The sequence below is a fragment of the Zonotrichia leucophrys genome, chromosome 2 (assembly GCF_028769735.1).
Source record: "Zonotrichia leucophrys gambelii isolate GWCS_2022_RI chromosome 2, RI_Zleu_2.0, whole genome shotgun sequence".
Classification (NCBI taxonomy): domain Eukaryota; kingdom Metazoa; phylum Chordata; class Aves; order Passeriformes; family Passerellidae; genus Zonotrichia; species Zonotrichia leucophrys.
In genome coordinates, this window is record NC_088171.1 from 115,525,847 (window position 1) to 115,549,649 (window position 23,803).

A 23,803-nucleotide genomic window follows, 5' to 3' on the forward strand; every position below is an offset into this window, starting at 1 on the left:
AGTTCATAGAGAAAAACATAGATAACATGTTTACTTCTATTTGCATTTGAAGTCTTCTTTACTTAGCAAACTGATTCTTAGCATAAGAAACTGAGAAATTTTCAATAGAGAACACTCTGTCTCTGAATGCAGAAAAGTGCTACCAATCTTTGTCCATGAATGAGTATCTCAATACATGTCAATAGTAGTTTCCACTGATTTATTTATCACTTTTTTAGTATTGGTTCTCTTGTTTTGATACTGTTTTCCCATGTATTCTTTCACCTCTTTTAACTATAAAATTATATTCTGCATATTGTTATTAATGCGGGACTTCTTCCCATAGCCCTCAAATCCTGTCATCTAAAAGGAATCATTGAAAGCAGAGGAGGGAGCATAAGTGGATATAGGCAAATGGTTGTGTCAAAAAGTTTTTTATTAAATTATTTGCTCCTGCTCTTATAGTCTAGTAATTTGTTTCATTTTCTAAGGCCAATTCCTGAAAGCTGTATTTCATGGGAAGAGACACCGACCTTAAACCAGGTCACAACTGCTTGGTAACCTTGGTCACTACACAAAAAATTGTAAACCCGAATTTGCTTGCTGAAAGAACTGGAGAGATCAGACAATTAGACCTTAAAAGGATCTGCTCAGGGTTCAGTCTTACATTTTCCTCCCCCTCACTCTTAAATCCTAAGACTGGAAAAGTTTGGATAAACCACACACACCTTGCCACCATAGGGACTCAATAATATGTAAGGTTGACTTAGCTACTATGCTCTGTATTCCTGTTATTACAAAGCCTGGCCTTTGGAGTCCAGTTCTGTCTGAGTTTTGTGTGTTTGTAATAGTATCTCATGGCCCAAGTTAAGAAAGAAGCTTAGATCATGTATATAATAAGGATGTGGAGTAAGTCATAGTGTCACCAAATAAATAAATGTGAGAAAACTAAACCTTGAAAGGATTTTGGAGGAACTTTGACTATTCATGTTTCTTCTCTAACCTGCACTGGCCTCTTCCACACAGAGGTTTTCATTTATTCATCTAAACATTATTTTGGGCACATATAGAAAATCTCTTTAAATTCTGTCTTTCTATACAATTCCTATTGGCCTGCTTGTAGGCACCTATGGGAATAATGAACTTTATGTTCAATGCTTTCATCCTAGGTATTTTTGTGGCTGGTTTCATGTCTCTCAGCATAAATAGTGGCTGCCTTGTTGTAGTTGCAATCTTCAGGCCCTACTGCAATAAAACTTGGAAACAATAAAAGATGAGATTCATGTTCATTATTGTTCCCATCAGCTGTAGCTCCTACTGCTTTGACTGATATCCAGTATCAGAACATGTCGACCTGGCAAGGTCTGTTTGCCTTTGCTGTCTCTGTGGGTGCTATTTCCCAACCGACTGCGCAAGCAGAGAAGGTAGAGCTGACCCGAAGTCAGTGATTTCCAGATGGCCTTTACTCATAGTCAAGGCCACCAACAAACACACATTTAATTTTATGAGTTTTCTTAGAACAGTAGCCTTTCCAAGCTCAGAGAGTGCTGCTGGCTTTGTACAAGTACACTAACCACTTATTAAGTGCTGTTCAAATAGTGAGATGTCTTTATTATTAAGAAAGATACTTTTAGCTAATAGACTTGCTAAGAAGATGATCAGAGGGATAGAGCACCTCTCCTAGGAGGAAAGACAGAGAACTGGGATTGTTAAGCCTGGAAAAGAGAAGGCTTTGGGGTGACCTAATTGCAGCCTTCAAATAGCCAAAGGGAGCCTTCAGGAATAATGGAGAGGGACTCATTATAGCAGGGAGTGACAGGATGTGGGGAATGGCTTCACATGGAAGGTAGGTTTAGATTGCATATTAGAAGAAGTTAGAAGAAATTAGAGCATCTAATTCTAATTCCAATTCTGTGAGAGAGGTGAGGCACAGGAACAAGCTGCCCAGAGAAGTCGTGAATGCCCCATTCCTGGAAGTGGTCAAGGCCAGGCTGGATGGGGACTTATGGAAGATGTCCCTGCCCATGGCAGGTGGTTTGGAATCTAGATGATTTTTAAGCTCTCTTCCAACTTAAACCTTTCTATGATTCCATGATACTCTTAGATGAGCAAATCAGTCTCTTTCCTGTAGAGTAAAAATGTGAGAGTCAATAATGTGCTTTTTTGTAATATTTTTGTAATATATTCACTGAAATTGAGATTCTGTAGCATTGTTATAGAAAGCTTGATCATACTTACAAGGATATTCAATTCCTGCAACACAGAGTTAAAAAAACCCATAACTATGTAATTATGGTCCTGGCAAATGACTAGGTGGATGTTCCTTTCTCCTTTCTTTATCTTCATGTTCTGAGGGAGGAATAGATTATAATTCATATCAGGTATTTCTCCTAGAGAACCTTCAACAGATGTGAGTGACAATGAAAGACACTCCTTTCTTACTCCAGCTATCTTAGCACCACAGAGATTTCAATCCATACTTCCCATGAAGGCAGCTGCCCATCTCTGATAAATGTCATTCCATTTTTCCTATTCTTGCCTTCTTAAGCACCTGCTACTGAAACTGAGGGAATCTTCTGACAAGAAAGTTTCATTCTATACTGTCAGGATCTCATCTATTATGTTGCACCTCATCCATTTTATTTGGACTTCTGCAGCTAATGCTTCTGCTCAAGTAATGATGTGCTTGTGTGGCTGATATTTATATTCCAGCTTATATTCCAAGGATTCACCTTCTTTCTGAGAACTATATTTTTGTCCATATTTAAGAAATTATTTGGAAGAAATATATTAAAATAGAGGAAAATAACTCTTCCTCAACTCAGTAATGAAAGATTGTCACTTTTCATTCAGTCATCACTAATGGATTCTGCTTTTTACACTCTGCACTTTTTTTCCCCCATAGCTAAGCTAAATTTTTCACATCAAAGATGTTGATTGTCTTTTCACTTTTTTTGACTAAGTGGACAATTATCATGTTTAACTTAAGTTCAGGGCACTTTGGCAGTATTACCTCCCCAGTTTTACCCCAGTAATTGTGGTTTCAGCCATCATTGCAGCTGATCTGTCAACCCGTGACATGCTAAAAACTGCAGATAGTGCAACCTGGGAGAACTTCCCCTTTCTATTGTTTTTCTTTTATTTTTTCTTGTTCCTCTGTGTTCTAAAGCAGAACAGATGGAATTGCTGTAGAAGTCAGCAGGAATTTGTTCTCATCCTGTGATCCAATGGGTTTTATAGATAAGGAAGTTAAAAGGCAAACAAAACAAAGCAAATCTTGAGCAGCAAATGACTTTTTGTGACCTTCCTCTGAGCACTGCATCAGAGGTTAAACAAGGCCAAGTGCAGGGTCACAAAACTGCATGAGGGCAACCCTTGGTACTAGCACAGGCTGGGGCATGAAGGCATTGGGGGCAGCTCTATGGGGAAGGATTTGAGGAGTGCTGGTGGATGAAAAGCTAGGCAGGATCCAGCAATGTGCATTCACAGCCCAGAAACCCAAACATGTCCTGGGCTGCATCAAAAGAAGAGGTGATTCTGCCCCTCCACTCTGCTCTCAGGAGACCTCACCTGGAAGTGCTGTGTCCAGCTCTGGGGTCCTCAGCACAGGAATGGGGAGTGAGTTCAAAGAACGGCCACAAAAGTAAAGAGACAGCACCTCTCCTATGAAGGCAGTCTGAGAGAGTTGGGGTTGTTCAGCCTGGAGAAGACAAGGTTCCAGGAAGACCTCCTTGCAGTCTTTCAGTACTTAAAGGGGGCCTGTAAGAAAGATGAAGACAGACATTTTAGCAGGGCCTGTTGCAAGAGAACAAGAGGTAAAGTCTTTAAACCAAAAGAGGAGACTAGAGATGAAGAAATTTTTTTCTGATCTGGGTGGTGAGACACCAGAACTGGACACCCAGAGAAGTGGTAGATGCCCCATCCCTGGAAACATTCAAAGTCAGGCTGGACTGGGCTCTCATGTAGTTGAAAATGACCCAGCTTATTTTAGAGGGGCATCTGGACTAAATGATCTTCCAGGTCCTTTCCAACTCAAACTGGTCTATGAGTCTATGAATTGCCTGGCAGAGGAAAAAGATGTGATGCACAGGTCAAATGGGAAGATAAAGGTGTGGGGACCTGTTGGGACCACTGTCACCAGTGACAACTCTTTGAAGAAGGATTTCTTTCCCTTTGTTTCACAAATGTTGGGAATAGTCATTAAGAAAGGGAATGACCTCGAAGACTAAAACATAATCTTTGCTCTTAGAATCATGACTTCATGAACTTTTTAAATATGACTTAGTTTTTATTGTATACCAGTGAGATTTAGGGTACAATTCTTACCAAAAAGAATTTTCCAGTTTTCTTCTGGTTTCTTTAGAATTATTTATTTGAATTATATGATTAATGAATGTAATTTCTTTGAGGGGGAAGAAGTAACCATGGAAGTAGATTTGACACGCATCTATGAGCTGAGCAAGACAGGATTTTTTTACCTTCTGTTTTTTACCTTCTGTATTTTTACCTTCTGAGACTGTTTTCTTTTGCTCTCTGCATAAGCAAGTAAATTAATAAAATTTCTGTGCAGCAAAGAATGTTAATGTGTAGAAGTGTATCAAAATAAATAGAAAACAAAAAATGTAGTATTATAAGATACCAGTCAGTGACTTTGATTTGACAGTGATTAGGAATTTGGGAATTGGTCTTTTCTGTTATATTTTAAAGTAGAAAGCCAAGATGCAGCACTGCACCTGAATATTTATTGTAAATGGTTTGTGCAACATCTGCCTCACCAACTGCTTTGTGCCTTATGGCTGTGATAGTCATGAGACACTGCATACCAAAATTTAATATCAGCAGACAGAAACGTCTCTCTAGTTTGTTGGATCTGTATTTGTGCGTACAACAATAGATGGAAAATCATTTTTGGAATCTGCTCAGATACATCTCTTCTGTTCATTCAAGTTAACAGAAATATACAAAGTTACTCTCTGTCCTTATTCTAAATGTTATAGAGGACAATTTCAAGAGCAATACACAATGATTTCTTTTCCTGTGGTGAAAGTTTTAGATTAAGTGCCTTTTGATATTGACAAGACAGGAAGCAAACCAGTGCTAAGTGTCTTGGGGAACTTTTACTGTGTAAGAACTCCAAATAATTGGTTGGTAAATATTTTTGAAAGTAAATACTGTATGAGTTTTTCTTTGGTTTCAATACATGAGTGCCTGGTAGCAGAAAGTTAACAGTTCTATCAGTAAGATTGAAAAGAATTTTTAATTACTAGGGAAATTATGAAAATAATTAATTCCAGAAAGAATTGGATTATAGCCATTTAGTAGATTTGACCTAAGTCAAATATGTCAGAGTTTTCAGCAAACCAAAACATTTTGACAGCCAGTATAGATCAATTTAAATAAAATCATATGTTTTCCATCTTTTAATCGTTTAACTTGAAGTAATTTTGAAATGAAAGCTTTTTAAATGGAAGAAAACCAGGAATGTGTCATTTTGAATAGAACAGAAGGAAAGAATTAATTTTCTTATTTGCAATTGAAATTTGTATTTCAGGAAATATGAATCCTGTACGGCTGGTTTGAGTGGTTACAATTTCCATTTTTCCCTCAGAAATTGTTGACCAAACTATTTTTGAGATAGGTGCAATCTTGACTTGCCTAGTTTATATAAAAATTGCATGATACAATTCCTTAACCAAAAACATTGTCTCTCCAGGACCTCCTTTCAGGGTATAAGCAAGAGCAGAAATCTCCAGGGCAGTTTTATTATTTACATGCGCAATAGCTTTTGTTCCTGTTGATATAAAAATTTAGTTTTGAAAGCTGATGACCAAAACTGAGTTCAGAGCTTGCATTTCTTTGATGGTCCTCAAAACTCTGAGAATGGGATTCAGTTCAAAGGTTAGGTCACTTAAATGTAGGTATCTACTTGTGCACATTTTTGTACGGGCAAAATTCTAGCTCCCATTCTGTTCAGTAGAAGTTTAGGGCTTGATCAGGCAGCTATCCCACAGCCAGATTCCTGGAGCTTTTCAGTTTCTGAAGGCTCCATGAGGTCGACAGACTCAACACCTGACTTTAGGGACGTAAGCCTGCATGAAGGGAGCCTAGAAATGCATGGGTTACTGCAGGGTATTTCAGTGCCTTTGCTTCCTGTGTGGGGACAAATGAGTCAAACCCCTTGTGAGTGCCATCATGTCAATTTAGAGATTTTTTTGGTTTACCCTAAAGTAACACCACATACTTTGGCAGCTGCTGGTGTTCAGTTGCCTGCATGTGCTGGCCAGATCTCCGCTGTCTGTATGAATTTTGAAACTTAATTCATGTTTCATAACCTGTGAACTGACTCTTATTTTGAGTGTCTGTCACTCTCAAAACAGGACTTTAAATATTTTTTTAATCTTATTTTCCTGTAGTCTTTGGCGGCACAAACTTAATATTTTTCAGACTACAGCATAGTTTCAATATGACACCCATTATTTCCCTTTCTCGTATTCTTACCACATACTCATTACAAAAATCACTATTACACTGAAATTAGGAACTAGAAATAAAGTCTCTTAGGTTATGAAAAAACCTTGCCTCAAAAATATTAGAATTATTCCCCAGATAAGCATAAGAAGCAGTAAAATCTTGTATTCTTTTAGCTACCTCTTGTTATCCAGCATATTTTTGACAATACATAAATTATAATAGTGGCTACATGCGTATCTTATTTGCCAGGCTCCAGATACATTATACTCTGTATGGCTCAGCGGCAGTCCTCTGCACAAGGTTCAAGGCTGATTGATGGTACACTTTGATGTACTGATCTTTAGCAATAGCTGTAGTAGTGGAACACCTTAATAAACGCTGTTCAAGGCCAGTTTCAAGGCTGGACATTATCACCTAATTACTTTGATCAGAGTGGTGGCAAATATTTGCATAGTACATGCATGTGGATTCAGCCTGTTTTATTTTATTTACAGAGTAACTTTTTGGAATAGGGTCTGTCTGAGGTCTACTCTGGAAATTGAGATTCATGGTTTCCACTGAACCATGCTCTTGCAGACCTCTTCTCCTCATCTTCTGACTCCATCCCTATTGTACCTCCTCAGAGCCACCCTGTCATGCCCTCCCTTAACCTTTTGTTCCTCCCTAAATATTGTTGTTACCTAATGCAAACTTATTTTTGTGCTGTTCACGTTCTGTTCCTTTCTTGCTTCACAGCTTGATGAACGCACATTAAAAAAATCACATTGTGGAGCACTGCTTTGAAGTGCTGTTCTGGCTCCTCATCAATTGAGTTTATATCTGCTTCACTCAAGCGATGCTGCTTCACAACGTCTGCAGTTGGGCTCAAGACTCAAAATCAGTACCCCATCCTCACTCCCCCTTGGTCACCCATCAGCAATCTCTGTCACTGTCTGTGTCCTTCTTCAAATGTTGTGTTGCCTTCTGCATAACTGCTGATAAGATACAGCTTTCCATAGCCATTCTCCTAACAAACATTCAGCCAAGTGTTTCCTCCTTGTGCTGCAGTAATTTTCCAGTGCTGTCCTCCTCTCCTGCTACTTCTTTTTGCCACAAAGAGCATTTTTCCGTGCTGTCATCCCTCCTCCATTCCTACCTTATCCTGAATTCTTTATAGCACCAAATTTAATTTTTTTTGCTTCCAAGGAGCTTTATACCTTAATCCTGATGTCTCTGTCATCTGGTATTAACTACCCAATTCTAGTGTTTTAGATCTGACCAGATCAAGTTGCTTTGGTGTCAGTGATACCCTTGACCTTAACCAACCTCTTGGGCTCTTCAGACCACCAGCTGTCATTTGGCAATGCTGCCTCATTCATTCCTTGCCCTCTTCTAGATGGGTGGTTTCACCTTTGTCTTTTCCTTAGATTGTGACATCCCTGGGAGAAGCGTGGTGGTTTGGTTCTGTGTTTGTACAATTCTTATACCAAGTTCTTATCTGTGTGGAAATGATATCAGTAATAAAAAATGATTGTAAAAATATTCTTAACAGTGAAGGCTGAGGAATAAGCAAGGAATTTTTGCTACCATTTAGCTTTAGAAATCATTAATGGGGCAAGATGGTGCTGGCCTTCATCTCTCACCTCTGCTCTGCCTGTGCCATGAATATCAGCAGGGAGCTGGAGTCCTCTGAATTGCAGCCAGGCAACTCTCTTGTGGCACTGCAGTGCTTCCCTAGGAACCTCATCTGCAGACACCTCTGAAGTGTGGTCTTCATCTTATATCTGCATCCAGCACCCCTATTCTCTGGCTATGGTTTCTGCAAATTCACAGGATTATTAAATCAACGGGTTTTAGGGACAGTCCTCTGACTGTAATCTCTTTCCAGACACAGGAGAATTTCTTCTAAGTGCAGACATGGAACTTCAATGGACAACAGTTGTTTTGGTCTGTTTAGCCGAGTTTGCTGTGTCTAAATAACACGTGTAAGAAGCTAATGTACCAAGAGTATGAGGCACAGTGAACACAACTCATGTGATTGCATCATTAATGGCTCTCCCTGTTGTTTTTAACATCAGCTTTTCATCCTTATAAGGACATTATTCCTTGTTCCAAGAAGAAAAAAAATAGCCATGAAATTCTCCTTTCAATGTGGAGGATGTATTTTTAGGGAGTGTTCCCTTAACTATTTACCTTTCCAAGGTTTTGCTTGCTTGGGCAGAGCAGTCAAGCTGAAATGTAGCATGAAGCAGAGAAGTCTTTCCCTCAGCCTGAGGAGTGATTATCATTAAAGAGCAGAGCTGAGGTCACTGCAGGTCATCAAGGCCCAGTTCCCCTCTTGCCTGGTGATTCAACCCTTGGGCCAATGTTCCTCACCCTGTGCCTCAAACCAGACATGGAAGCTCTCAGTAAGGGAGGAACAGAGCTTTTTTTTCACAGGCACAAAGTGTTTGTATCTGCCTCCAATTCCCTCGCAGGATCTGGCTTACCTTTAGAGTCCAGGTGTCCATATGGAACACACGCTGAGATGAGGAGGGGTCTGGTGCTGTTTCTCTCCAAACCCAGTGAGAGGCGAGTCTGGCCCGGAGCAGCTGGCAGAGCCACAGGCACATCCTGGGGACAGCAGGGACTGACTCTGTGCTCCTGCCTGCCAGCACTCTGCACAGGGTGCTTACTGCAGCTGGCACAAACAGGGAGGCCTCCCAAAGCCCTCCAGAGCCCAACACAAAACCAGCTGGTTTTTTGAAAGCTGCTGAGCACCTCTGAGAGCAAGTCTGTTCCTTAGGAACCTTGCATCCCAAGGAAGCTCTGCTTGTTCTTGCCCTGGGTAAAGGGGAGCTCATTCCATACCTACAGTGAAGTGGCTTCTAGTTTGACTTCTTCCAGCCTATGGTATTTAATGTTCTTCCTCTGGGTGTTTTTATGTCTCAAGTCTGCAGTTACTTGCAGCCTTTTCCAATCCTTTTTCAGTTGACTGTTATACAAATGTTACTGAGAAATAATCACATGGCCAGTCACACTAAAGAGTTCTCAAAACAACAGAGATTCAGCCGGCCAAGGTGTGCTAATCTTTCAAAATTTCTGTGGGATCCTGCTATCTGATGAGACAAATTTTAGCAATTACTGTTACCTTTAAAAAGATAATTGGAACCCACAGGAATTTATTTATAGGTGATTTAAGTGTAAAATCTTTTCATTTTAAAAATCTATGGCTCTTTAGTGAAGTGTTCTGAAGTGACCTCTCTCTCCCTTCATGACTCACGGGTCACTGAAGATCATTTGATTTGAAGAGTGTCTCCCACAGAGTTGTCTGTCTTGGCAGAAAGCAAATTAAAGTAAACAAGAGTTAGCAAGGTGGGTATTTACACTGATAGCACTTCTGTTAATAGTATGTAACCTTTTTATTATTTAATTCTAAGGTTATTAGGAGGCAATCACTGCTTTTACAATCAAAACCGCTGTATGCAGCTAAACATAATTATGATCAAGCCTCATCTGCCTGTTCTTTAACTGCGTGGAGCTGGTGGTGTAAATGAGAGTAGATAATAGAACCATAGAATCATAGAATAATTTGGATGGGAAGGTCATGTAGTCTAATTCCCTACAATGAGCAGGAGCATCAGAAGATCATGGTCCAACCTTCAGCCTGTTGACTTTCAGATAGAACACTCTGTGCAGGTCATAAATGGCAAATACCTATTTATGGTGCCACAGCTCTCTGTTTAGACCAAGACCCTGAACAAATTGAAGCATGCTATCATCAGCTAAGCAATAGTTATCTCTAAAATGTATTTCATGCCTTCAGAAAAATTATCCCATGATTTTTCCTCTTTTTGCTTCCCCTTTTATTTTATCAGAAACTTGCATAAGAAGTCTCATAATAGAAATACCAGTTTATCCCGATATTCTTACAGTAAGATAAAAAAAAAATTGAAGAAGGGTTGAAAAATCTATGCTCAAAACCACTTTTGACATGTTGAGGAGTGGCTGCCTGAACTCAGCTCTGTTACAACAGCTGTGGCCAGCATGGTTTCAGAACTGTAAAACAGTCTTGTTTTCTGACATGGTGTCATGTTTCATTAGCAGGGTCACCATGTCACTTCCAAGATCTCCATGATCAGTAAAGATTTCTTTTAACCTGAAAAAACTCTAGAACAATTTCACTGCCTAGGTTCAATCTGCTCACCCAAAATGCTCACCCTCCTTCTTCTGGCTTTTGAGCCATGTGGTCTCACTCAGCCAGCCTTGCTCCTAATCCCCAAAGCACTGTTCAGAGGCATCTGACCAGCCCAATGTCCAGCTAATCTGGGTCCAAAAAAATCTGAACATTTAATTTCCCTGATGTGCCTAATCTATGTTACACTTCTGTGTTCCTCAAGAGTTATCCCTCACTCTTACTCACCCTATACAGGACAACCACAAGCATTGAGCTGTCCCTGGGGGTGTGGGAGAGAATGAACTCACTAACTTCCTCAGGGACTGCAATCCCAAACTGAAATTGAATCTTCTCTCAACTAAGAGAGCACTTTGGCTCTAAGGGCACTGTCAGGAAGTCATGCAAATCATCCTGTTGAGTCTGTTACTTTCTTTTTTTTTTTTTTGAGAAAACACGCTACAAATTCCCTGAGAAAAATGCCTGAGCTATCCTAATGGTTAGGGTGCCCACCTGGAGGCTGAGGTTGTGCTCCTCTTCTGCCCCTACCTCTCCATGCATTTTAAATAGTAAGTATAAAATGTGAAATACTCACACAGCCCACAGCAGAGGCTGCCTGCTCATTACCAGCCCGGGCCAGTCCAATACATTTCTAATAGCTCTTATGGTTTTAGTATTATTTTTCTTTGTTTTCCTGTCTTAATACAAGTCCTGCTTTTAGGAGAGGCAGCAGAAAGAATTGCCCTGGTATAACCTTGTGGTGTTTGTGACCCTGGCAAGGCAGATGAGTATTGATTGCTGAAGTATTTGATTACATTAGCTGAGGCATAGTGCCACAGACCTTGTACTTTCTTTTCTCCCCTCACTTGCATCTGTGCAACCCCCTTAATAGGGGTTTAACTGAGGTTAGAAAATTAGCAGCTACAGCAGTAAACAAAAATACTTGTATATGTAGCCCAATATATATTAAGAAAAAAAACAGTAAATCCATATCCAAGCTATTCAAACAGTTCATCTGTGTGTCTTTTGTCACAAAGTGGAAGCATACTTAGGGGCTTATACTGGGTCTTTTCATCTGCATAACACGAGATCAATCTGAAAAAGAAGAGTCCCCTGCAGACATGTTTTATCATCCTCAGGCTACAGGAGTCCTGAGCTGAGCAGAAAGGACTGGTTGCCTCTGTTCTATACACTGCATATCAATCTACAGGTGATGTGGTCCAGCCATCCATGGAGAGCTGCTATCCCAGCACGAGAGGACTGGCCCAGGCTGAGTGGGGAGGACCATGGTGCCACAGGAGTTTGGGCAGGAGCTCCTGAGCCACCCTTGCAGGGCCCTGTCTGTGACAGTGCTGGTTTCCACCAGCTTGTGGTGATTCTGCACTTTAGTCAGTATTTTCTCCACAGTGTTCAGAACTGGACTTTAATCTGTGGGGTGATCCTCTGACATTTTTACCTTCCCCTGAGCTCTTTATTGTAAGTATTCCTTGGTGTGTGAACCAGCTCAGGCAGGACACAGGAACAAACAAAACAGCATGGATGAAATGGAGAGAAAATTTGGTTTTGTTAAAACCAAACCACAAGTTTTCTAGCTTTTACCCTTCTGATTCTCTCCCTGATCCTACTGCTGGGGGAGTGAGTGACTGGCTGTTTGGTGCTTGGTTGTTGTCTGGGTTTAAATCGTGATGCCAGTGGGGGGATTCCCAAAGCAGCATCCAGGCAGAGGCACACAGGCAGGGATGCAGGCACCATGGAGCTCTCTGAGTGCTAGGGGATCACCAAACCTTCTCTTTTTCCTTCTATATCAGGGATTCACGCAGGTGTAGTTTACTACAGTTTGATTGTTCCCACAGCAGGACAGGAATCTCACCTATGCTCAACAGGATACCTCTAAATCTATCTCAGGACTGTGTTATCTGAACACAGGTGTTGTCCAGCACATGAGGCTAAACAATAACTGCTATGATGTACGTGGCTTTTGACACCTCAGCTTGCAAGCCATTTGACCATGTTCACCAATCTTCCTCACCAATCGTCCATTATCCTCCCACTCTTGGGAAGCTGAAAGCCAGATCAGCTTGAGGAGCTACTGAATACTTCAATCTCTCATTGACCAAAGGAACTCACAAGAACCCTTAAACCACAGCCAGAAAAGTCTGGGGCAGTTGGTTTGAAGCAGACAATGGGATGTAAAAGAGGCATAATGTTTGATGCAACCTAGAATTAGTTTAGCAGTTGTCTTATCTCTTTTCTGTTGTTTTCCATGTTGAATTCCTTTTCTTCAAGGAAGTGTATTTTTCTTAAAATATTGCATAGCCTTGCTGCCCTCAAAAACTGCTGTTTCAAGCAGGATTTATTTAAGAAATAAGGAGCAGATACTCTAATGATAAAAACAAGTATCAGGGCACATGTTAGGCTTGCATTCACTCTCCAAATTAGTTTACATTGAATATATTATAATTTATATGAATCATACAAAATATAATTGGCAGAAGTGTGCAAACAAGCTGTACTGGATACTACCCTTCCCAAGAGAACCAAAGTAATAATTCAACCCTCCTTGTATTATACATAATTGTTTAATATTATACATGGTGCACGAAATTGGTGTTCTCTGTTCTCCTTTGAAAATGCAAAAAGATTAAATAAAATTACAAAGACAACACACAGATAATAAATGTGTCTTGCACAAAAAATAAAGTGTTATGCACATGCTGCATAATCTTTTTATTAACCTTTGAATATTTAGCGTGGTGGATGTGAGAGTTAAAAAGAATAGATAATTCAAAGTAATTCTAGAACTCAATCAAAAATTCCTTATTTAGGAACAGTTCTATCATCTAGGCTGGATATCTTGCCAGAATGTGAAAGTATCAAATAGTCCTGCATCTCATCTTCTCTCACGAGGCTTACTTTTGAGTTAAGGACAAAAGGTCAGACAAAAGTTCTTGGAAAAAAGCAGGATAAAAACAATGTTTAAGTCCATATATTCTTTTCATCAGCAAATTATAAGAAAGCTCTCTCTTTCAGACCAAAGAAATTTCATTAAAAATGGACTTTTGTGACAGACATACATACATACATCCACCACTTGTAGCAGAAAAGGACGGGGATATTAGAGAGAACTAAATTATATTAACCCTGAAACAATGGTTCTTATGGACATGCCATCACTGAAAATAAAATGTGTGGGCACACTACTACCCATGGTAACTTTAATGGAATTAGACTAGGAAAAAAGACCTAAGGAGGCTCATGGAATATGGAATTTAGGCAATGGGGTTAAATGAAGCCTGAACTACTGGTGAATATGTGGTAGATATTTATTTATCTCCATATTGGTATTTGAGCTGGCTAGTTTAAAACTGGTGTGGGTGGCTTTGGATGAGTGCATAAACCTTTGATAATGCTAAGATGTTAAAACAACAAACAGTCTAGAGATGCATTTGGTTCAGCCAATATAATTTATTTTAACACCGTTAGTACTTTCTAAAAATAAGTATCTTACAAAGAATATAATACAAGTTTTGAGGTTTCACTTGAACGTGAATATTTCTGTAGGTTTTTTTCAAGTCTTCTTCCAGTTTTTCATAAAACCATAAACGTAATTCCCCAGGAAACTCTCTCCTTCCCACTGTGAATCTGCCTTTATACAGCAAAAACTTTATTTCACCTGTGAAGAGGCCCAGCCCCCCACCCAACATTTCAATTATAGAAAAGATTGTATTTTAACTGCAGTACAATTTTGAAATTATTATGAATTAGCTTGTGAAATTCTACCTGTGGGAAAGTATTTGCTGACAAAAAAAAAACCTGGATGCTGGACACACACAATGGAAAACCTTAACTTGACTTTCAAAATGGTTGGTAAAAAGGGAAACATTTGCATCAAAAGAGAGCACTAAACCCACTGAATGCCGGTACCATGCTGGTGCACATTTTTCATTAAAATGGTGCAGTAGCATCTTTACATATATTTTCCCCCAAGACTTGAAGCATTTCATTTGCATATATACATAAAATGTATATAAAGCATATGTTATACAGTGCATTTAGTACTGTTAGTATATACAGTGTATTTATGTACTACTAGTACATAGTGTATATGCATAATACAAAACATGTACTCATAAGCATTTCAGCCTGTACCTGAAATCAACATCATTGGATGGCTGCAAAATACCCAGTCCTGCACGGGACTGGTCTAGAGAGGGACACTTCACATTACTGTCCACAAGCTCTATCTCAAAATATGAAAACATCAGAGCCAAAAACTGTTTAATCTCGTGGACAGCAAAGAGCCTTCCCGGGCACTTGGCTATGCCTGTCCCAAAGGGCATGTAGTAATGCTTCAGCCTCCGGCCGTGCCGGTAGAAGTCGGTCTTCTCCTCTCCCTTCTCGTTCAGGAAGCGATCGTATTTGAATGTCTGCAATTAAACACACAAAAGGGTTCCTTGGTATTAGGATACCTCCAAAAGCCAGATAAAGCTGCCAAGAGACAAAATGCAGGCTGGAAAAGGGATGTCTCCAGCAGTAAGCATCGTACAGTACCACCATCCCCCATGGGGCTGTTTTAGAAAGAGTAGCCTCTGAGAAGTTCTGTTATGTGGGACAGGATCCCAGGTTCTTTGCTGATAACTCCCCTTTTCTTTCCTGACCTCTAAAAATAAGGATTGTAACATGCATTCTTGTTCAAGTGGTAAGAGGAGAAAGGAGAACTGGAAGAATTCAAATTCCCTGCCTTTGGGAAACTATTTTCCTTATCCTTCTTCAAAGACCCTCATCATGGTGATCTTCCCTCACTGAGGAAGACAGTAAGTAGAGGGCTGTCTGAGGCTGATAGCACACCTTTTGGTTGCACTCAAACATGTTTTGCAGGTACTGCTTTCACCGCCTTTATTTGGTTTTGTTTCCTGTTATCACATCTTCAGGTGTAAGAATGGATCGTCTGGGGTACAACAGAGAACCAGCCATGGGGCACCTCAATAAGTGCTTTATCCACAGGCCTGTTAACTTCTGCCAGAACACCAAGTTCAATGCAGTTTGCAAAAAAAATGCTTACCAAGGGATCAGCATAGATTTCTGGATCGAAATGCAGCAGCTGAGGATAAAGAGCTACAATGTCATCTTTGCGAATGTTGTAGAAGTCGTTCTCCAAGTGCAAAGTGAAATCCTCCTTGGCCACTCGGAAAGTCATGGATGCACTGGAGAGCCTCATCGCCTCCTTGATGATGCTGTCTGTTGGGAGAGGACAAGGAATGATTGCCATGGAAACAGTGAAACAGGGGGCAGGTCATGGATTTTGAACTATTTCAGGGCCATTATCAAACCCTGGATTTATTAGAAGAAATATTTTAATATTAACTTTCTAAATGCCTAAGAAAGTATCTTTCTAATTTCTGTTTAGCATTTCTATCCCTTTTGCAGATACCACTGAGAGCCTAATCTGCTTTCACCACAAAGAATGCTTAGAGTGGACGAAACAGAATGTTCAAAAGTGAAAATATAACAAAGAAACAGTGCAGTGAGCAGTATTTTCTGAAGCTTTAAGAGGTCCTGTATAGAAACCCATACTCAGAAAAAAAGTAATGTGGGAAGTTTTTGTTTCAATATTAGCTGACTCTTTTTTTAAGTAACAGTAGTTAAAAAGCAGCACCATAACAACTCTCTGTAAGTACTGAAAATTATAATTTAAAAAATATTGAGAGGAAATAGAAGTAATGGTATTAGAAAACATTGCTTCACATGATAAGAATAGGGATTTAAGTTTTGGCAACACCTTTTTATTTGATTTAAAGACATAATCAAACAAAATATTGCTCAGAATTATCCATGTGTCTATGTTATGTTCAGTGTAGGATTATTGAGACATACCATTACCCATGAAAAAATGCTGTTCATGTGAATTTTGATAGTCTCAATACCACCTGGAATATTAGGAAGCCTGGTTGTGTTGGCTACTGTTAAGGAACATATAGTTTCCTGTTCTCCTGTTTCTTTGCTAATTCCATAGGAATTCTATAGCAAGCATTTATATGGTAATAAACAGAAGACCATGGAAATTGTAGTGTGATTTCTGCATAAAATAATCCTGCATAAAATAGTCATACCTAGTATTGGCATATTATCCAGCTGTTTCCGGTTCAAGGAAATATGTTTGCCATCTAAGCTGATACTCTCTTCAGCACTTTCCAAAACACTTTGCACTTCTTTGGTAGCTGCTCTCATTGCTTCTGGATTCCTAAGATCAAAAGAGAAAAGGTATAACATAAATTTAAAAATTCTTTAAGAAGTGGTTTTGCTATTAACTTTCTTTCTGACCAAAATTTATTTTGTTGACCGACAAGCACAACCTTCTAAAATAAAAATGTTGCAGCAAAATGCTGCAATTCCATTTTTTCATGTCTTGGCAAAGGTATGATAACTTCAAAGGAAAAAAAAAAGAAAAATAAAGGAATCCCAAGTATTTGATTTTGTCTGCAATGACAAGTGGGACAGAACTGATGTGTGTAATTCAGGTAATAAACAGTACTGGCACTAAAAAGCAATGCCAAAAATAAGAAAAAAACCAGCTAGTTGTAGATTAGGAAATGGCCCCACTGCAGGTAGAAAGGTTAGAAACAGGATTATAGATCAATTTTATAACATCATTTATCCTGGCAGCTGTGACAATATTGTGTCTAGCTGAAAAGAATCTTCCTAATACTAAGGGCCCACATAGTACCCTTCACTGTCTAACCTTTCTTCCAGACATGGAATATATGAGCTTTGGTGAAATATATCAACACAATAAAGGAGGCTCCAATTTTGTCTTGACGAAGGCACAATCAGGGTGTTCAAAGACCCCAAGTTCAGAAAATCTAAAGCAAATGCATTCTTGGAGCAAAAAGTACTAAATAATCTCAAAAATTAGCATTGGAAGTAGGTATGATAAGTAAAGGTGTTAGCTGAAGCAGATAATCCAGAAAGGCCCACTCTAAAATGGACATTTGATAGCATTATCTGAGCTGTGCACTTGTCTCACAAGTAACAAGCTCAGCACGTGCAATCTACAGTAGAGCTTCAGTGGGATTTATCAACATATAAATTATTTTCTATTAAGTATCTGTGAAAACGATAACGAAGTTAAACCTCATTTTGCCTGCTCTAGTGAGATGGTATAAAAGTGTCCAGTTATATTTGTAGCCTTTAATACAATTAATGTTTTGACTGTAACTAGCACTTTTAATGTCATATCATGCAGATTTACTCCAAAGCTTTCTTGACAAAGTGTAGCATTGCCCTGGAGTGCTGTTCTTTAACAAGAAAAAGAAGAGTTTCTAAAGAATTGCTCTGTGCTACCACCACTTGTTCTCAGATGGGTGAAGGTCTTTTCTGTGGAAGTCCTGAACAACACAGCACTTCTGCTGCAAACCATGTTTTTTCTCACTGATGAGGTATCAAGGAGTGGAATTGGCCTGTACTAATGAATTGGTTTCTGAAAGATAAATATTTTTCTTGTTTGGGAGCAGGAAGAATAGGGACTTACTTAAGAAGATAGAACAAGGTCCAAAAGGTGGCAGGAATGGTGTTTGCCTGAGAGGCCCAGAGCACTGCCACGTGGGTCTTGGCCTTCTCCATGTCATCGAAGGTAGACAGGGTGTCGTTCAGGAACATGCGCAGGGTGACAAGCTCAGAGAGGTTGTCCCTTTTCAGGAGGTTCTTGTGCAGGAGGGCCTCTCCCAGCTTCTCACGTGCACTGTGGGCACTTTTGAACAGGTGGATGGGCAGCCCTGCCACGAGGGCTGGGAAAATCTTATCGAATTCCTTGAAGTTTTCAAGGGCATTTAGGATATGAGCTCTCTCAGTTTCCTGCTTTGATGATAGGTTTTTGTCATTATTTGAATTAAATTCTTTACCAAAAAGTGTTAAAAAGCCAGACTCAAACATCACTTGGCAACAGAAGGTATAAAGTCCTTCTGTCACCCAGGTATGAGACTGAAGCTTAGGTGCTCTTGACTGCAGCATGACATACTGGAGGTTTTCCATCATTGCTTCAATGAGGGCATCTAGGGCATTGCCTTGAAGGGTTCTAATGAAAGTCTGATGAAAATTTTCAGTGGTGTTTCCCTCCGCTGGGTCAATGCTACCATGCCCAAAAGCCTGTCACAAAATAAATTGTATGCATGATAAGTAAGGCCTGTCATTACCTGGACGATAAAGTCTAACAGAAACACAAGCCAAAGTATAACTTCATAGCTTACTAGAGGGAAGGATAACAAATGTAAGAAAATAATGTACAGTCTTAGAATAATGTATAGTCTTAGAGCATCCAAATCACTGCAAATTTCTTTTCCATTTAGGAAGAGGAAAAAAAAGACCTCAATATTTTAAACCAGTAAAAGTGCAGAAATGTGAAACCAATCCATAATTATCCAAAGGCATAGTTATGTTTAGAGGGATTAACTGGGTATGCCAGCAGATACTTCACATGTTAGATATTAAAACCAGGAATACCTTGGCAGAAGTAGCAAAGTGGAACTTTTTCCAGTCCAAGTGTTTTCCCTGGCGCATCAACGCATGGTATGAAAAAGGGTCAGTGAGGAAATGAATGTATTTCCCTGCTACATGGCAAGTGAAGATGTGGCCGTGCTTCTTCTGCTTTTCTTTGAGGAATTCAAGGGGGTTGGCACCAAACTTCAAGGCACAGCCCAGGTATGGAAGGAACCCATTTTCAAGTGGTGGCTCACCTTGCCGCCTACAAAACACAAACAAAAGCTCCATTTAAAATTATGCATAAGGATGTCTTCTCCAGAACTATCAGGTATGTAAAATACTGATGGTAGGTTTTGTGTAATGTGAAAAAAAAAAAAAAGAAAAAAATCACAAGTAAGTAGTTTATTTACAAGTAATTTTTCTCCCCTCAAAGAGCTAAGCTATATAAGAAAGAACAATTTAACTATTAATAGACATAATAATATACATAATAAACCAGTTTGATTATATTTCTTTTCCCTGGATCAGATGTATATTTTTCACCTGTCCAAATGCAAAATTATTGCCATTAGCTAACACACAGTTATGACATTGTCACATTAATAAATAATCCATCACATTGATACTATCTCATACATTTTTGGACAATTTTATCCACAATTTAATTTAAATACCAAGGAAAGAAACTTTTTAGCATAGAAAGGTTGTTATTATTGGCATATCCCATTAATAGACCAGATCTTTCCAAAAATATGGGAATTTTGCTATGATTCTCAGTAAGCATACGAGCTAGTGTTTCAGACATGTCATCAAGCACATGCTGTAAATTAAGCAGATACTTAAAGCAAAGCATATGGTTAAATTATTTTCTTTTTTAAGTAGAAACAGCTTTCCTGCATAAGGACATTGACTGCTGAAATAACTTTCATATAATATTTTGGTTTTTCCAGTAAATGAAGTTAATTATTTTCATCTTTTTTAAAATTAAACTTTTAAAAATAAAACTAGAAAATGACTGCGGAAATTAAAAGATAAGAAGAGTTAAGCAAATTACTTGCTCCTTATATAAATGTGTCAGTAGGAAAATGCTTTTAAGGAATACACCTCATACATAAATATTACCTGTATTAAATTGTGTTACTGGATATAATATAAAAATGTTTGTAAGTAGGTATTAAACAATAATTACATATAAGTAGGTATTCTCTGTGATCACAATACAGGTGAAATTACAGCTCAGAACATTAGGAAATCAGGACATACATATTAATATTTCAATTACCTCCCTGATGCATAGATTTGTATCCACAGCTACCTCTAGGCATCCATACGCTATTATTGCAGAATTCATACACAAAAATTTGGTTGGAACATAAATCTCTCAAAAGACCAAACTACAGCATTGTCTATGCTGTCCTGCATGTGTCTGACTACAGTTCTTTTAGTGATGTACACAGGATATTTGACACAAATAAGGGCCAGGCACACTGAGATGCTTTTACAGAAAGAGTCCTTACCTTCTCCTCCTCCCTAGAAGAAACCAAGACACACAACAAAGTATTACTGCCGTTCCCCAGACCCAGGATGCCAGGAACATTTCTGGTAATGCCCAAAATCTTCCAAGTGGAAAATGGGTAACTACCAGGATGGCAGGAGAGATGACTGAGAATGAAACAGAAGACAGATCACAATTTATATACAGTGGGTACACTACTGTATCTAATGGCACTGAGTCAACCTAGCAAGCTATTGATTAACCATTTCTGGAGAGAGCTTGTTCCCTCTCTTCTCTGCCACCTTTCTGCAGAAAGCTTTGCCAGGTTGATGCAGACAGTTGCAGATCTGGCCTTGAGCTAATGTCACGTAGCAGAAGCAGTTCCAAAGTAACCAAACAGCTGTAATAGTTGATAATTTGAAGGTTAGCCAGGTGTATTTTGATGAATCCTGCAGATTTACCAATTGCAGTTTATAGTTCAACTTTAGCAATATATGAAATGGTTACTGACCGGTGTCCAGGAGATTCAGGCTGTGCTAGCTGGTGGCTGCAGCCCGTGCTGCCCTTCAGCTGCCAGCCTGTTCCCCTCCCTTCTCCTTGTGGGCTGCCCTGGCTCTGGAGTGCCGCTGCAAGAGGGAGCGGCGGGTTCAGCAGCTGGGCAAAGGGATGGCTGCGGAGGTGGACCTACTTCCTCTAACAATGTTTGTCTGGAAGAAAGGGTAGAAATGGTCTTTCACAGACTCATAGAGTGAATCAAAGAAGAAAAGGAAAGTAGATCTAGACAACCACGCTGGTTTCAGGTTTTTATTTTTTTTCATTGTCCTTGGACCACCTTTTATTTTCCCACTAAATATTTTCTCCTTTCTGTTGTTGACTTATGAGAATTCAAACTTTGGTTTGCTCCTAGACCTGGCATCAAGCCATCAAGGAGGCAGCTCCGGTACCGTGATGTTCCATTAGTCATCCAAGGCATAATATGTTTCTAAGAGAGAAACTGAAGGGTTTTTCAGACTCACTTTTGTACCAGTTTTTGTTGGTGTCCCTACAGTTATGTGATAAAACAGTAAAGATTTGGACATTTTGCTGTTGCAATCAAACACTACACTGAAGGCATTGACACTCAAATCTGGCAGGTGGAACTATTTTCCTGGCTTCAAACCAGGGCAGGCAGTGAGGCATGGGATAACTGTGCACATGTCATTATATTTGAGTCAATTTTTAAATTACTATACCGAAGAAATTAACCTTATTTGCAGGATCAAGGTTTGCCCTCACTTAATCTAAAAATCGCTCCTTTTGCATATCAGCTCCAGTCCTCCCATTTTCATTTAAGCACAGGTGCTTAATTTATTTTCCCATAAAAAGTTTTTCATCAGCTGAATTTAGCTTGATATTATATAATTTCTTTATAAAAACCTTGCTTTTCCATTTCCTGCCTGTTTGCATTATTGAAAAATTCAGTTCTGGGCGTCATCTTTGATTTCATCCTGTGACTTCTTCATCCTAAAAAATAACAATAATTTTATTATATTGGTGTCTAATTCTTTTTGGATGTGTAGTTGAAACAACACTGAAAAAGTCAGAAGTTACTGTCAATTTTGTGTCCAACACCCAGGAATAACATTTAACCAGCAGCAGTTGGCTGTGTCCCCTCATCATATCTTGTGTTGCACTAGGTAGAGCTGCCATCACAGTTGCCTCTTCTCTCTGTGCTTTGGGTTGTTGTGCTGCAAAGTGATGATAACATCATTTATAAATGGCATCCTGCTGCCAGCAAACAGCAGTAGTAACTTCTCTAAAGCTGCCCACCTTCTTTCACTTTCTGCTTTGTACATATATAATAGCTCTAAAATAGCAGAGCACAGGAGCTGCCTGGCAACTTACCTGAAACAATTGCTTTTCTTCTCAGGAAAGTCTTAAATAGGCCAACCTACAGTCCCAAAGCCAGCCTGTATTACAACAGGCTGCAGGCTGTGACTTATGTCCTTGTGATAAAGGCAAGCAGGGGTCTTGTCTGCCACAGATACTCCACCAAATTTAGCAGATGATATGGGTGAATCTCCTTCCATTAATATTAGTGGGCATTAGGCTTTCCTGATTTTTCAGCAGCACCAGGGGAGTGCTCTGATGTTCTGGGTGTGGTATTTTGGTGTTCTTCAGAAAAATATCCTATTTCCCACAGACAAAGCTCAGGCAGTTGCCAGTCTGTACAGCAGGGATTAAAGACACCATCTGGTCCTACTGACTGACAGAGAGTACATTTTCTGCAACCTTTGTGTGTTGTGTATGAGCTTGGCTGTCTTGCCCCAGCCTAAAGGGATGACCCACAAGAGTTATGGGTGCAGTCAGAAAAAACGTACTGACCTGGCTCGGTGAAGAAAACTCCTTGTGCAAATGGTAAGAAGAATATTAATGTGAAAAACTGTCACAACTTGGGCTCAAGACTCAACTCAGGCCAGTGACAGCGTCAGGAATAAAGCACTGCATATGTTTGAATGTATAAGCCTTTGTCACTGCAGGTTTGAGCATGGGTGTTCATCAAAAACTCAGCAAGGTATCAAACAGTAGTTAGAAAATGCAAAACCTTTTAAGAACTGTAATAGGACCATTTGGTCAAGCCCTAATGAGCACTGAGCTAGAACCAGTTCAGAAAGTCCAGCTCAAGAGCACGTGGATGCAGGCATGCTGACATTTCACCCAGTACCGCCCATTTAGCAGCGCTTCCAGCCCAGCCTGGCCGCCCACACGGGCTCCGGGGGCAGCCATGTCTGCACAAGGTCTGCTCGTGTCTTCAGGGCCAGGAACTGTGGTGAGGCTGCTGCATGGTTAGATTGCACCACTTTCCCCCAAAGGGCACTTTTCACCCAGATACACCCACTGGCTGTGGGCAGAGGCTGCCAGGAGCACTCTTATCTATCACCGCTGCTCCAGCCAGCCAAGTTGAGCCATGGCCTCCATGGAGCCAGTACCCTTCCCATAAAACAGATCACTTCTGTGGTGATTCCTGAAGCCTAAGAGAAGGCTTAAGGCTTGTTTCCTCCTGCTACCCCAAAACTGCTCACTACCCAAACCTGAACTTTATCTCATATGTTGTAGCTGTACGGCTTTTATTAGTGACAATCCATACATGGTATTTAAATTAACAGAAAAAAATAGATAGACCAAGCTGAGGGGAATAATGTTTTTCCAGGGTTACTAATGGCTTCATAACCTGGGAGCACTGATGTGCAGAAAGGGTGTGCTGGACTTAG

The 23,803-nt window shown here is 39.7% G+C and overlaps 1 protein-coding gene across 2 annotated transcripts; it reads right to left on the reverse strand.

Moving 5' to 3' along the window:
- Window positions 1-13,887: 13,887 nt before the first annotated feature.
- Window positions 13,888-21,150, reverse strand: LOC135443309 (cytochrome P450 7A1). 2 transcript variants are annotated; one of them, XM_064703520.1, is made up of 7 exons: window positions 21,064-21,150; window positions 20,575-20,719; window positions 19,079-19,319; window positions 18,111-18,724; window positions 16,693-16,823; window positions 15,645-15,820; window positions 13,888-15,009 (listed from the first exon to the last, which is right to left on the reverse strand). In XM_064703520.1, exons 2-7 carry the CDS (start codon window positions 20,652-20,654, stop codon window positions 14,710-14,712), a joined length of 1,542 nt encoding a protein of 513 aa, XP_064559590.1. In that variant the 5' UTR covers window positions 20,655-20,719; window positions 21,064-21,150; the 3' UTR covers window positions 13,888-14,709. The 2 variants fall into 2 exon arrangements, with proteins under 2 accessions (XP_064559590.1, XP_064559592.1); XM_064703522.1 differs by lacking the exon at window positions 21,064-21,150 and adding an exon at window positions 20,816-20,925.
- Window positions 21,151-23,803: the final 2,653 nt, after the last annotated feature.